The sequence below is a fragment of the Miscanthus floridulus genome, chromosome 16 (genome assembly GCF_019320115.1).
Source record: "Miscanthus floridulus cultivar M001 chromosome 16, ASM1932011v1, whole genome shotgun sequence".
NCBI classification, from domain to species: domain Eukaryota; kingdom Viridiplantae; phylum Streptophyta; class Magnoliopsida; order Poales; family Poaceae; genus Miscanthus; species Miscanthus floridulus.
In genome coordinates, this window is record NC_089595.1 from 73416265 (window position 1) to 73431838 (window position 15574).

General features: G+C 43.1%; 1 protein-coding gene across 1 annotated transcript; it reads left to right on the top strand.

Moving 5' to 3' along the window:
* The first annotated feature begins 7350 nt into the window (after window positions 1-7350).
* Window positions 7351-12359, top strand: LOC136513104 (uncharacterized). The gene is made up of 6 exons (XM_066507100.1): window positions 7351-7851; window positions 8462-9319; window positions 9405-9599; window positions 9896-10053; window positions 10841-10951; window positions 11777-12359. The coding sequence occupies exons 1-6, from the start codon at window positions 7639-7641 to the stop codon at window positions 11838-11840; spliced, it is 1599 nt and encodes a 532-aa protein (XP_066363197.1). The 5' UTR covers window positions 7351-7638; the 3' UTR covers window positions 11841-12359.
* The last annotated feature ends 3215 nt before the right edge of the window (window positions 12360-15574 follow it).

Here is a 15574-nt window from a genome sequence, read left to right on the forward strand (position 1 = left end):
AGATCCTCTGTCCTAGTGTCATCTTGAGATTGTAAAGCCAGCATTCTAGAGGAGGTCATGAGGCTAGCAGAGCGAGCTCGACAGGTGGAGCAAGCGGTAGGGCGAGGCTATTGAGCATTGGAGTTGGCTGTGAGTTGTGGAACATGTAGCAATGTGGGGCAACTATTAGGAAGTGGAGTTGATGATGAAGCACAACTGACGAGCAATGGGGTCAGCAGCAAAGCATAGTTGACGGAGCTCGACAGGTAGAGCGGGCAACACTATGAGGCAAGAGAACAAGGAAGGTGGTGTAGTGAGGCTGGCATATCTCGGTCTATGAGCGTGCGGCGCAGCAGGGCGGAGTTGGCGAGCTCCACCGGTGGTGGGCCCAACAAGCTAGGTCAAAGGTGGAGTGGCGAAGCTAAGCAGAGGCGAGATGGAAACATAATAACCAGCAAAATAGGGACAAGTTGAAAGAACAATGGATGGTGGCAAGTGAACAAGGAAGCCTGCAGCCACATGGTCATCATTTTTGGTGGAAGTACCGATGTTGGGAAAGAATCGATCAAAATAACTGTGCGGTCAAATTGTAAAAAAAAATACAGGCATGGTGGGTCGAACGGACCCTTGTCAAAGACCTGTTTAGATACTATGGATTAAATTTTAGTCGCCTAAACTTTAGTCTTAGGTATTCAAACAAGTGAACTAAAACTTAACTACTTTTTAGTTTCCAAGAGAATTAGCAATCAATTTATTACTCTGTAATTGGCAAATTTGAACTAACATAGACTAAAAATAAAAGATACACATGAGTCTTTATTTAGAAAAGCTACTTGTTTTTAGTTCATTTATCCAAACAACAAGTCAACACTTGACCAAATCTTAGTCACATATAAACTATAGTCTAACTGTTGACATGGATTCGGGTTAAACACTAGTAGGAATTGATTGCCTGAGGTTGCACACGGCCCGAATACGCAACGAACATAGATCTAAACGATCAGGCCGATTAGAATTCCATTAGGATTCAGACACTCGTTTGTCACCTAAAAAAATCCATGAACGCCTCCTGCAAAGACCCATCGGTGAGACGCACGACAAAGGTGCCTTGGGATCGGCAAAGCCAGCTAGATTGCTGACAAATCTCATAGAGAGAAGTGTTAGACGTCTAGGGAGTTGGAAAAAGTTGAGGTAGAAGAATAAAAATAAAGATTTTTTTGAACGAACCAGAATAAAAATAAAAGATAGATGTGATTTTAACGGTCAGATACATGTACCTTTCAATCTCATGTGATCATTTCACATAAATAGAGCGAGTGGTCTTAGTTTAGTAGAAACTTATTTTACATACGATCTCCAAGTTCTCTATGAGATCGGATTGATTTTTTTTTTAAACACAAGTTGATGCTTCGGACTACAAAAAAAACCAGTATGGGCTGGTTTGTACAGGGCTCAGACCGGCGGCAATGTGAGCTCGCGTGCAAATGCGTGCGCATAGGCCGGGACGGACGGACGGTAGCTATGCGAGCTCCCGTGCATACACACGGCCAGCGACGATGCAAGCTCGCGTGAGAACGCACGTAGAGCCAGGCGCGCGGGCAGGCGGTGAAGCGTGCTCGCGTGCGGACGAATGGACGATGGGCGGAAACCAGCGCTCCTCTCCAATGAGCAGAGCCCCCTTTCTTTTGTATTTGGAGAACGAGTTGAAATTGTTTCCCACCTGAGAACTGATTGTTACATTTGTTTTCCTCACCATTCACTGGACCTAGAGCTAGACCTTTGTTTTTTTTTTACCAATGTGACGTGATATGTTTTTAACATGTGAAATAGCTTATATTTCAACCATGAGCGTGACTAGAATTAGTGTCCAAGGCTGCCGATGCGCAGGTCGTGACACCTTCAGATAGAAAACAAGAAGAAAACACTCCTGCTAAACTGCCTTAAAGCATGAGCCACTCCATTAGCATTTCTGTGACATTTCATGACGATGAAATCTTGGAATAGTCTCAGAATTTCTTTTGCCTGTTCAATGGTGATGCAGCTATGGATCCATTATTCGATTTGTCGTATTGCAATTGAGTGCTTATACCATAGCCAGACAGTTAGATTCCAACCATATAGGCCCCGTAGAGGTTGAGAGAGTATTTCAGATTTCTGTCAAAGCCGCTAGATTTTTAGCTTCTTCGACCAAGAAATATAAAGAGTCGCTTATCCAGACTAAGAAAACCACCACAGTCGGATGATTCCTACCATCAAAATCCAAACATGCTTCTCGTGTGATAGGATCAAAACCTGCATCAACATGGAGGGCATGTTCGTTGTGCTGCGGTAGCCAGCTGGCTGGACGAGTTCACCTATTCAGCTACAGTGCCTCGTCACTAGCAACCATACAGCAACAAACGCTTAAAGCCAGCCAAACGTACAGGCCCTGAGTTTAATCCATCCTGGAGGCGAGGTGACCATGGAGACCTTGTTTGGGTTGTTATTTGACCATTCTGGCTCAGGAAATATGGATTTGATGTGCAGAGATTTTTCCCTTCATATTAACTGGAGCCCCCCCTCAAGTTTTAAAGAACAAATGGGTTTGGTCAGCTGCTATTAAAGCCGGCTGAAACTGATTTATTGTGAGAGAAAAATACTGTAGATTCTAGTTGATAAGTTCAAACGAACAGGCCCATTTTTAAAAAAAAATACCGAAACAGAGACGGGCATTGGCCATTTACGAACACATTATCGTTCCTACGATGCCAGATTCTCCAGAACAGCAGCATCAAATTTACTCAGATGTCTTTGTTGACGTTATTAAGAAGGGCAAGAATCCAATCAGATCCTCTATAAATGAAGACTGAGTCATCAGCGAGGTTCCATGATTGGTGCAAAGCATGTCTAAGCGCAGATGCCATGCAACAAACCATAACGTGATGACTATCTTCAAGTTCCATACCTGCACATTTTGGGCAGGTTGCATCAAAGATCAGCCTATTTGATTGGTTACCCAGACTATTACGAGCTAGCTTTCAAATAAATATTTTTTTTAATTTTTTGGGGCACTGGGGTTTCCATATTTTCACATCAAAAAAATTCCTATCAGTTTATAAAAAAAACAATCTTATTAGCAAACGTGCTAGTGCCAAGGTTGTTTTTGTATCTTCGTTCCATTGCAAGTTTGTATGCACTTCTAAAAGAGAAAAAGCCATTCTCTTCATAGTGACATGATATTTAATGATACCAAAATCATTCTTGATTTGAGTTAGGACTGCCCTAACACCAACTAACATGTTGTCCATCTAATTTAATTCTTGGTGATCCGAATACTCCGTATGCTGGTCCTAGCTACTTATGCCAGTGAACTAGCCGTTCAGCCGTCTCACGGCACGAGCAGCTATTAAAGGCATGTTTGGATGAGTTTTAAATTCTTAAAAACCAGGCTTTGTCTTCAATTTCTAAAATATGGATTCTGAGTAAAAACTGACGGGGTATTTGGATCCTCCAGTTTTTAAGAATCTTACTTCGTTTATTGCTTATGTTCACACGAAATTGACAAAAGCTGGTTATCAATGGCTTCTTGTTTTTTAAGAATATGACAAAAATTGACATAAGAAACTGAGAAAAACTAGACTGTTTGGATTCACCTAATTTTCAAAAACCAAATTCTTAAAAACTAGTGGGATCCAAAGGAGACTAAAAAACAGTAAATCCAGCAGAGGCCGTACCCGTACATGCTACAGGCGAGCGGGAATAGACACGGGCACACGGCCACGAGAGAATTTCGAAACAGAGAACCGGTGCGCGCTCGCGGACTGGGTCCAGTCATCCGCCGCGCGGCGTCGAACACGCGAACCTCGCGCGGGTGCACGGCTTCCTCAATCCTCAGCCAGGCAGGCAGGCTCCACGAGGAGCACAAGCCACAAGTGCACAACCTTTTGGATGAGCCATCTTGGCCCGCGGGGCGCGGCCGGCTGCCATGGGGGCGGCAGGGACCGGGAATGCGGCAGATGGCTGGCTGGCTGGCTGGGCCCTGGTCGCTGGTCGGTCTCGGTCTCGGTCCGGTCCTCGCTGTTTCCCGTAGTCTCGTCTCGTGGCGCCACATGCGGACAAGCTGCGGTTCTTGGTCGTCACGCCGCTACAGCTACAGCGCGCTGCATGCCCGCGGCCATGTTTAGTTCCACCGAGGCCAGGTCTAGGGAGTGTTTGGTTTCATGGACTAAATTTTAGTCCATGTCACATTGGATGTTCGGATGCTATTTAGGAGAACTAAATATGAGTTAATTATAAAACTAATTATATAGATGGAGACTAATTTACGAGACGAATTTATTAAGCCTAATTAATCCGCCATTAGCACATATTTACTGTAGCACCACATTGTCAAATCATGGACTAATTAGGCTTAAAAAATTCGTCTCGTAAATTAGCCACAATCTGTGCAATTAGTTATTTTTTTCGTCTATATTTAATACTTCATGCATGTGTCCAAACATCTGATGGGACAGGGACTAAAATTTTTCTGTAGAAACCAAACACCCCCTTAGTTCACCCAGACCTTGTTTAGATGGCTTCAAAATTCTAAGTTTTTTCACTCTCTCTCCATCACATCAATTTTTGGACGCATACATGGAGCATTAAATGTAGGTAAAAAAAATAACTAATTACACAGTTTGGTTGTAAATCACGAGACGAATCTTTTGAGCCTAGTTAGTCCATGATCGGATAAAATTTGTCAAATACAAACGAAACGTGCTACAGTGTCCAGATTGCAAAAATTTGCAATCTAAACAAGGCCCCAGAATCCAAACTTTAGCACTATACAAAAAGAAGATTTCCCGTCATATCAAATTTACGGTACATGCATGGAGTACTAAATGTTGACGAAATCAAAAGCTAATTGCACAATTTGGTTGTACTTTACGAGACGAACGTTTTGAGCCTAATTAGTCAACGATTGGACAATTATTACCAAATACAAACAAAAATGCTATAGTGCGCTACAGTGCCTACATAATTCAGGCGGCGCCAAGTTTGGGCGCAACTAAACACGGCCCAAAATCCAAACTTTGGCACTGTGCAAAAAGAAGATTCCCCGTCACATCAAACTTGCGGTACATGCATGGAGTACTAAATATTGACGAAATCAAAAACTAATTGCACAGTTTGGTTGTACTTTACGAGACGAACGTTTTGAGCCTAATTAGTCAACGATTGGACAATTATTACAAAAAACAAACGAAATACTACAGTGCGCTATAGGAATAAACAGTAAATCGTAACAGCCTGTTCGGTTGGCTGGTTCGTGAAGAAGTACTGCTGGCTGGTTTGTGTGAGAGAAAAATACTGTTCCGGCTAGAAATTTACGATCGTTTACGACGAGCCACAGCCAAACGAACATGCTGTAAACGCGGCCCGAGCTAGATCTCGTGTGCAGCGTGGGACCCATTCAGCGGTTCTGTCCGTGCAGACTGCGGTGCATCGTCGATAAAAGTTAACGTCCGGTCGAATATTTATATAGACTAAAAAAATAACTAATTACATGTTTTACAACTAATGTACGAGACGAATCTTTTAAGCCTAATTAGTCTATAATTTAACAATAAAGTGCTAAAGCAACACCGGTGTTAACGATGAATTAATTAGGCTTAATAAATTTGTCTCGTGGTTTACTAACGAATTCTATAATTTATTTTTTTATTAGTATCCGAACACCCAATACAATATCCTATATAATATTCGATGTGATACATTTAAAACTTTAGGGCCTGATCTAAACATGCCCTTATTCCCTTCTCGGCCCTTGAGTCGTTTGACTCTCGCTTCATCTACTACTACGCCTACTAGTAGTACTTTTACCGTGAATATTCTTGGTGAGCATAAAGAATCCGTAAAGGCTTCGTTCGTTGGAAAGAATTTGGAGAAATCTGTGAGAGAAAAATACTGTTTCGAATAAAAAAAAGAATCAAGCTGGGTTTAAGCTGGGTTTAAGGACATGCGAACATGACAAAAAAAAATATTGCTATGTAAAGAGTCGAGGCGGGTGAGAGGCCGAATGCTTGAGAAGGGGCAACGTCGTTATTATTAGAGAAATAAATAAACCATACATACGGAGTACTACATTGTAGAAAAGATACATGATTCCTTTATTTATAATACAAACACTGAGTATGTTGTCATGACGTGCTGTTCAAATCTTTGCAGCCTTGTTGGCTGTGGACACTGGCTCTAGCTTGCCGAATAAAAAAATTTCTGATACTAATAATTATAATAAAAAATAGCCCATTCGCAATCTTTTTGAATTCATTCATCGGATGCAACGCTCTGTCCCTCCACCGGCCCGTTCGCTGATTGGTTTCTGGGTTGGTTTGGACTGGCTGATGCTGGTTTGATGTAGAAGAAAAATACTGTTAGCTGACTGATTTGGGCTGGCTAAAACCAATAAGCGAACAGACTAAATAAAAAGTGGAGGAGGATAATTCTTTAATGCAAGAAGCGAAGGGCTGTCGCGGCGAACGAGGCGATCGCATTATTGCACGCTCAAATCAAACTCCACAAGGCAGCAGAGGACGCCATTACTACGGGGTGTTTGGTTTTCGTCGCTTCTAAAATTTATATCACATTAAATATTTAAATACTAATAAAAAGTATTAAATATAGATTAATTACAAAATCAATTATATAGATAAGACTAATTTATGGGATGATTTTTTAAGCCTAATTAATTTATCATTGACACATGTTACTGTAGCACCATGTTGTCAAATCATAGACTAATTAGACTTAAAAGATTCGTCTCGTAAATTAGTTATAAGTTGTGTAATTAGTTTTATAATTAGTCTATATTTAATACTTTATGTATGTGTCTAAGGGGGTGTTTGGTTCCAGGGACTAAAGTTTAGTCCGTGTCACATCGAACGTTCGGATGCTAATTAGGAGGACTAAATATGAGCTAATTAAAAAACTAATTACACAGGAGTAGACTAATTTACGAGATGAATCTATTAAGCCTAATTAAGCCATCATTAGCACATATTTACTGTAGCACAACATTATCAAATCATGGACTAAATAGGCTTAAAAAATTCGTCTAGCAAATTAGTCGCAGTCTATGTAATTAGTTATTTTTTTAATCTATATTTAATACTTTATGCATGTGTCAAACATTCGATGGGACAGAGACTAAAATCTAGACTAAGCAACCAAACACCCCTAAATATTCGATACTTAAAAAATTTTAGAAGTGACTGCAGTAACAAACAGGACCAAGCCAAGCTACGTTAAGCTCCAACATTCGATGTGACATTATAATCGGACGAGTAACCATCCAATCAAACAACACTCCAATCGACGCAAGGACGCATCGCATCGGGCATTTTTACCGAACCATCTCCCTTTTCAGTCTTCTCTTCCTCCCTAGCGTACGTGTAGCCAAGCCAAGCTACGTTAGCGTCTGAAGCGGTGGGAGGACGGAGGAAAGAGCGAAGGAAGCTACAGCGGCCGAGGTCCCCGTTCGCGCCCACCGAGGCGGCGAGGCGTCGCGCATGCGGCCACCCGCACCCAGGCGGCGGTGCGGGGGAGCAAGGCGTGCAGGCGGAGCAATGGCGGGCGGTCTGGGCCGATCCGTGGATCTGTAGGCGCGCGGCGCGGGGGGTGTTGGCTGGTGCGTGCGTGATGGGATCTGGGAGCAGCAAGGCCACCACCACCTCCTCCTCCTCGTCGTCGCCCACGGCGGCGGAGGAGGCGGGCCGCGAGGTTAAGAGGTCGAATGGGAGCGGGAAGGGGAGGAGGGGGAGGAGCCTGCTGCCGCTGCCGAGTTCCTCCTGCTTCCGTGGCTCCACGACGCCGTGCGAAGGCGACGCTCCCGCAGCAGCCGTGGACGTCGAGGTAAGGGCCTTCCCGCTTGGTTTTGTTTCCCTTGCGGTGCTTTGAATCTGTGCGTGTCGGACTGTCGGTGTTGGAATGCGGTGAATCGGGGCGAAGGAAGGGTGTTTTCACAAATGGAATGCGGATACGTGGTAGATCTTGTCGATGTGAATTTGTTGCTTCGTCAATCGAGCTACTAGCCTCGGTTTCTGAGCTAGCATTTCTGGGGGATTCGAGATTGTTCAATGGCTTCATAATTTGGTTTCAAATTTCAGTAACTGAATTCTGAACCTTTTTTTTTGGGACACTGAGTTCTGAACTTCTGATTGGTTGGACGTGCCACAAAAATTTCTTTCCGTATATAAATTATCCTCTTTCTCTTTGATTGCCTGTTTGGTTTCGATCATGTCAAATATTTTTGAACTCCTTGTGTATGAACCATGAAGCACTAAAATGTACTATGATTTATGAATGAATAGTACAACTTGTTGGAGCTAGATATGTTGCTTTGTTGGAATTCTAAACTTCATCTATCTGTAGTTTCCTGAATTGGGTTGGTGTTACAGTTTTAGATCAAAGGCTCCATTGCTGCTATAGTTAAATGATGCATTTGTATGTTTCTACTTTCTAGTGTAACAAGGGCCGGGAGACTGCAAGCCTGTCTTCACTCACTCACACTGCAAAGTCTGATGAAGATGTTCTTGCAATGCCTAAGTCTCATCCCGGCGAAGGGGCAGCAGCACCTTCATCAGATAGTGAAAGAGATCAAGATGATGATGTGCTACAGAATGCTGCTGCCACTAGCACATCAACAGCGGCCAATCAATTGCCAAATCCTTCTGGGAGGTCAAGGCCACGTTTTGGTGTCAACTTTGGGTTGAGTAGAGCTGTCAGCTTGGGATCATCAGTAGCCTGCTCTATTCTGTCATCTGGTGTCCCAACTTCTGCAAATCCAGGTGAAGGTCGGGGAGATGTGGATGACTCTTCTGATACAGGCATCTCCCAGCAGGGTAGTGCACAGACTGCTGGGATTGATTCGACTCTGGATATGCTTAGAGATAGTGTCAGGGCACAAGCTAGAGCAGCTCGTCAGGCTAGGAGAAATCTGCTAGAATCTGAAGATGCTAGCTTGAGGAGCTCCTACAGAAGGATGGGGTCTCAGGAACCTTTTGAAGGCAGTGTGCGGTTTAGCCGAACATTAAGTGTTGGGCGGCTTCGGGACAGAGTTCTCAGGCGGCCTCCATTCTCAGATGGGCTATTCACCCCTTCACTTCTTTACGATAGAGCAGTATGGCCATCTGGAAATGCTAGTGCTAGGCAAGATTCAGCAGTAATGCAAAGGACTAATTCAGACAGGAGTTCAGAACCGCGATCTGATCCTTCAACCAACGATCTGTACAACTTGAGCTCTGAGAGGCAGGCCAGTAATAGCGACCTACTGGAGCGCAGATCAGCTTTTCTTGAGAGGAGGAGGAGGATACGATCTCAGGTAGTTTGAAGTTCAACTTTATTTCAGCCTTTGTTATTACCTCTAAGAATTATAAGTTTATTTATAATGTTTGCTGTCTTAATAGGTCAGAGCTCTGCAAAGGTTGGGCAGCAGGTTTGAAAATTTATCAGGTCATGAGAGGTCCTGCATACTATCTGGTCAGCATAGAACAGGAAATTGCAACTGCAGAACAGGTAGTCGACAGGGCAATCCTGATGAAGAAACTAGCACTAGGGCTAGCATATCGAGAATTGTTATGTTAGCAGAAGCACTTTTTGAGGTATGTCGTGCAAATATACGTACTCCCTCTGTCCAAAAAAGAATGTAATTCTCGCTTTAATGAGTCAGTCAATCTCATGTTTGATCAAATATATACAAAAAAGTACTAATATTATGATGTATAATAAGTATCATTAGATTAACCATGGAATATATTTTAATAATAAACTTATTTGGAGATGCAAAAGTTTGACTTAGTCCAAATCTAGGACTACATTCTTTTTGGGATGAAGGTAATAGTTTTGTTCTTGATTGGAAAAGGATACTAACTTGCATCCTTATGGTTATGACTTTCAGGTTCTGGATGAAATTCACCACCAATCTGCTGCATTATCGTCATCAAGACCATCGTTTTCTTCAATTGGATCCGTTCCTGCTCCAAGGGAGATTGTTGAGTGTCTTCCTGCAAAAGTGTATAGGAAGCCATTGAAATACCAGAGCGAGGAAGCTGCACAGTAAGACATTATGGCCTATTTAGAATAATGTTTGGAAATTTGTTATGTAGTTATGTGAATTTCGAACAGGTTTAGTCTTTTGTTTCACTGTTTCATAAATAGGACAAGTTCTTTTCAGTGTGTTAAACTCCTTCCAGAGCAGCCACTATTATTTGCCCATAAAGTTCAGTGTCTAAACTCAATCCTAACTTAGCAAGCGATACTTAGGGGGTGTTTGGTTCAGCTAGGAGCTCCTAAATCTAGTCCCATTTAGTCACTTTTTACACAAACACTATGACTAAATGGGACTAAAAGGGTTTTAGTCCTCTCTAGCAACTCTGGAGTGACTAAATGGGACTAAACCATTTAGGAGGGACTAAATTTAGCAGCTGCAATCCAAACAGGGCTTTAGGCTAGATAAAGCATGGTTATACAGCATTCAGACGAGTTATACAGCATTCAGACGAAAGCACTTGATTTGTGATCACATGGGAGATTGGAGGAGCCTAAGACTTCTCACTAGGCATGCTAAATTCCCAATTTTGCCTGCACCTTCATATATTTCAATCTACCATTCAAAGCCCAGTAAAATAATTATTTTATGTGTGGAAGGGCATGCATGAAAAGTTTGCAATGCACATGTGGTCTCTACACTCTACAATTGCCATTAAGTTGGTGGTTCATTTCCAGCTGTATAGCACCTGTACGTTTTATGAGTGGGAGTGTGGGATTATTGTGTGGGCACTTGTCCTTGTAACCTTGCAACCACGTATTGTTGTACAACTTCTCATTTCTTTCATCTATGCAGATGCTATATTTGCCTTGTTGAATATGAAGAGGGAGATTGTCTCCGTATACTTCCATGCCATCATGAATTTCATCTAACATGTGTAGATAAATGGCTAAAGGAGATTCACAGGTATTCATCCTCTTACTAACAACGAGCATTCTTTACGTTTGTGAAAAAGGGCCTTCGTTTTAATCCACATCTAGGAAAAATAAACTGCAGAATCAGCATGCTACTCCTTAACATGGGAGCTCTGTATACTGTAGCTATCCCTTGTTGTTTGTGTGATATTTGGAGACTATTGACATTATCTAACAGGAAATCCACATGCTCTGTAATGGTAAACCTGTTAGTTTCTTGCAAAGTATTTGGACTACATTTGGTGTAAAGTTGAATAATGAGCCTACATTTTGGACACCCCAAAATCTGATGTTTACTGCTGTATGAAGTATGAACGGAGAGTTGAGATGCATTAGTGCTAAGTATCATCATTATGCTTCTTCGAGATTAGACTGGCATATATGCTAGGCCTTATGTGGTATAGCAACAAACCATGAATGTCTTTTTTTCCCCCTCTAGAGGCTAATGTTAACCATGTCTTCTCCTGAATATTTTGTTAAGCAATTGGTGGATAATAGAATTACATTTTCAATTTTCAGGGTAAAAAAAAGTAAATCAGATGCTCAAATAGTTATGCCTGTGCTGTTTAAATTCTCACTTGACCTTGTTACTGAAGTTTTACCCTTTTCTTCTGAAATTATTTCTGAGCTTCACTGACCCTCAGAATTACAGAACATCTGGATTTTAATGTATCTTCAGTGGAAACATCTTGGTGGTTTATTGAGTTGCTAAAAGAATTAGCTCCATAAAATATGCATTTATTGTATCGTACAGTAAACATCAGCTCACGCAGTTAATTACCTTTCTGCTGATATGAATTTCTATCTTGTTTTCTAGGGTTTGTCCACTTTGTCGTGGCGATGTCTGCAGATCTGATGCACCGATTAGAAAGCTCAGCTGATTCTGCCTCTTGAGAATGCAGCTTCTTACAGAGAAAAGTGGAGCTCCTGGCATGGTTCTCTGATCCAATCCCGATAGAACAGCTCAGGATGCTCCTGTATTCTATGGAAAATTCGCATCGCAGTCATCCCATTATGAATCGGATGACATGCTATGGTGAATTTAGGATTCTTGTATGGTTGGGGCGAGTTTGTTGATATTGGATTGTTGGCTTCTGTTTCCTTATACCGATGTGACGTTTGAACAAAGTGGGGCGATTGATGTCGGGTGCAGCCATTCTGGACAACTGTCAAATCTATTGGTTGCACATGTTTCCTATTTGAACAGACCATCTTTTTCACTTTCAGTCACCAGGGAAATTAGCACTTCCGGTCTGTTTGGCACGGAGGAATGGAAAATACAGGAATATGAAAAAAAAAGCAAGAAAGGAAGGTGAGCATAGTGGTAAAACTAATGAAAGAAAAACGGCCTGAAAAAAAATTTGGAGGGGACATTTGGAATATAGTCTCTTCGTCTCTAAATAATTGTCGCTTTTTATTTCTGTGCCGTAATTTTGACTGAATTTGTAGAAAATATATGTAACATTTGTATCTTTAAAAATAAATTTATTATAAAAATAGTTTCAACAATCTATCGAATGGTATTAATTTTGTATCATAAATATTGATATTATATATATATATATATATATATATATATATATATATATATATATATATATATATATATATATATATATATAGTTAAAGTTATTTTCTCTGAAAACAGAAATGACAATTATTTAGGGATAGTAGGAATTTGTAACATGAATTGCAAAGCATATATGATTGATAAAAGGCACTTAACGCATAATGACATTGGAATTTGCAACACATGAATATGTTTTTATTCTTACATTAAAGGGTAGGACCTTCTATCCATGAGCTATAGCTTGAAGCAGCGAGAGCAAAGCTAGCATTGCATGGTGATGTGGCTTTGCTAATCATTTGCCCCCAACTATGTTAGCACCTTAACGGTAGCATGCTGCCTTGGACTTCTGTGAAAAGGAAAGAACCAGAGAATGGAGTGGATTTTTCCATTCATGTGAAATCGTGAAGGGACCACGAAAGTGAGGGGTGTTTTCCTGTGTTCCAAACAGCAGGCTTCTTTCCTTTCCTCGGTTTTGGTTTTCTTTTTTCTTTTTGAGTAAATTGCACTACCAATCATCAAAGTATTGGACGGTTTCATCTGGATCTCCAAACTACAAAATCACACGTTTGACTCCCTAATGTATTTAAGTGATCTCATTCAGGTCCAAATTAGACGCGAGGAGTGTTAGAAGCTGACGTGGTCATCCACGTGGACATGATTTAAGCTGACATGGTCGTCCACGTGGCGTGTGCTGATTGGTTGGAGTAGTGCTGACCGGGCAGTCTAGTTGACCTGGTTGACTGCAGGTCAATGAGTGATTTGGAGCGTCCATCCAGGATCTGATGGCGCTAGGAGTGTCTTCCTCCTCCAACTCATCCATGGCCGACCCCTACCACAGGGAAGACTAGAAGGGGATTAGGCCACCCCGCGTGACTGAGCCCTCCTCCGAGCCTGCCACGAGGACCACGCCCCTCCCCTTCCCTCGCTCCACCACCGCTCGCTGAGGCAGTCCGCCTAGAACACGGCCGCCATTGATGGCCTGGTCGCCGAGCTCCATGACGCGGCTCCTCTCCTCTTCTCCCCCCTATAAAAGCAGGGCCTCGGCACCGCATCAACACGCCGCAGACGCCCCGCCCTTTAGTCCTCTCCCTCGCCGTAGCGCCCCTATCACCGCCGCCACCATGGATCGATCTCCACACACACACACCTCCGTTCCTCCTCCTTGTTTCCTGATCTGGCACCGCAAGGATGTGACGTAGCTGCCAGACTACTCCTCGGCTTCGATCCGTAGCTTTAGCCTCAAGTTTCTGACCTCGTCGAAGCTCCCACCCGCCATGCCCGAGCCGCTCACCTTCACTATTGCGACCTCCCTCCTCACCGCCTCCCTGCCATCAAGATCACCACCAACATCTTTGCCGTCAGCTCCTCTCCCTCCCTGGCCGCTCACCAGAGCACTATTTCCGCTCGAGGTCCAGCGAGCCACTACCGCTGGGCACCAGCTAGAGGAGGAAGATGCTCCCAACGCCATCATATCCCAGATGGACGCTCCAGATCACTTGTTGACCCACAGTCAACCAGGTCAACTAGACCGCCTAGTCAGCACTACTCCAACCAATCCGTGCGCGCCACATTGAAAGGTCCTAATATGGCTAGAGAGGGGTGAATAACCTATTTAAAAACTCTACAAAGCACTAGAGCAATTGATTAGTACAACAAATGGCGTAATGCAATTTTACTCTAGCTCTATAAGGGTTGCAAGCCACCTATCCGAACAATTCTAGTTGCTACGATCACTAAACACACATAGTAACTAAGTCACTGCTCACTAAGCTAGTGTGCTCTCAAAGACTAACTAAAGAGCCACACTAACCAAACTAACAAGCTCTCAAAGACTAACTACACTAAAGAGCTTGGCAACAAGTTTGCAAGAAATGTAAGGGAGTGAGTAGGGTGATTATACCGCCGTGTCGAGGAATGAACCAATCATAATATGAAGTCAATCCAATCACCGAAGAGAATTCTAATCACATAAGGGACACAAGATTTTTCTCCTGAGGTTCACGTGCTTGTCAGCACGCTAGTCCCCGTTGTGTCGACCAACACTTGGTGGTTCGACGGCTAATAGGTATCACACACCTAGCCAACAAATAGCGCCATAAGAACCTACCCACAAGTGAGGTAACTCAATGACATGATCAATCCACTAGAGTTACCTTTTGGCTCTCCGCCGGGGAAGGTACAAGGCCCCTCACAATCACCGGAGCCGACCATGAACATTCGCCAACACGTGCCAAAGATCCTCCACTGCTCCAAGCCGTCTAGGTGGCGACAACCACCAAGAGTAACAAGAACTCCATAGCCACAACGATCCCCAAGTGCCACTAGATGCAATCACTCAAGCAAATGCACTTAGAATCACTCCCAATCTCACTATGATGATGAATCAATGATGGGAATGAGTGGGAGGTGTTTGCTTAGGCTCACAAGATGTATCACAGGTTAAAATGTCTAAGAGTGTGAGCCCCAAGCCAGCCAAACACTATTTATAGACCCCCTCAGACGAATAGAGCCGTTAGGGTCAAAGGAGGGGGCTTTACGTGCTGACCGGACATGCCGGTCAAGGTTGACCGGATGCACCGCGCCAGTGTTCGGTCACGCTTCTGCCACCACAGTGGCCCTCCACGTTCAAGCGTAGCCACCCGATCTCAACGGTCACTAGCAGATCACTCACGCAATTAAGTTATGACCGGACTCGCCTCTCAACCGACTAGACTCACGGCCACTACACATCCGTTCGTGTCTAGTAAGCATCAAGAGACGGATTTCAACGACCTAGACGCGTCCGCTCACACGTGACCGGACCCACCGGTGCGTTCGATCCTCTCTGGCCTCGCACGCATGTGAAAGCCCTAGTTTGGTTTTGGATAATTGATGAAACCTATGGGCTAATCCCAAGTGCTAAGTGTGTAGACAAGAAAGGATAGTCCATTCCAAGTGGTGAAGCAAGAGGACGATCATGGTGGATAGTGATGACCGAAAAATGATCAAGTGCTCATCATGGAAAAGAAGAAAAAGAAAAACAAAACCCTTTGGAGATCAAGGCAA

Coding starts and splice junctions, on each gene's coding strand:
- LOC136513104 (XM_066507100.1), top strand. CDS start 7,639: ATGGGATCTGGGAGCAGCAAGGCCACCACCACCTCCTCCTCCTCGTCG. Junction 9,320..9,404: donor GGAGGAGGATACGATCTCAG/GTAGTTTGAAGT, acceptor CTGTCTTAATAG/GTCAGAGCTCTGCAAAGGTT. Junction 10,054..10,840: donor CAGAGCGAGGAAGCTGCACA/GTAAGACATTAT, acceptor TCATCTATGCAG/ATGCTATATTTGCCTTGTTG.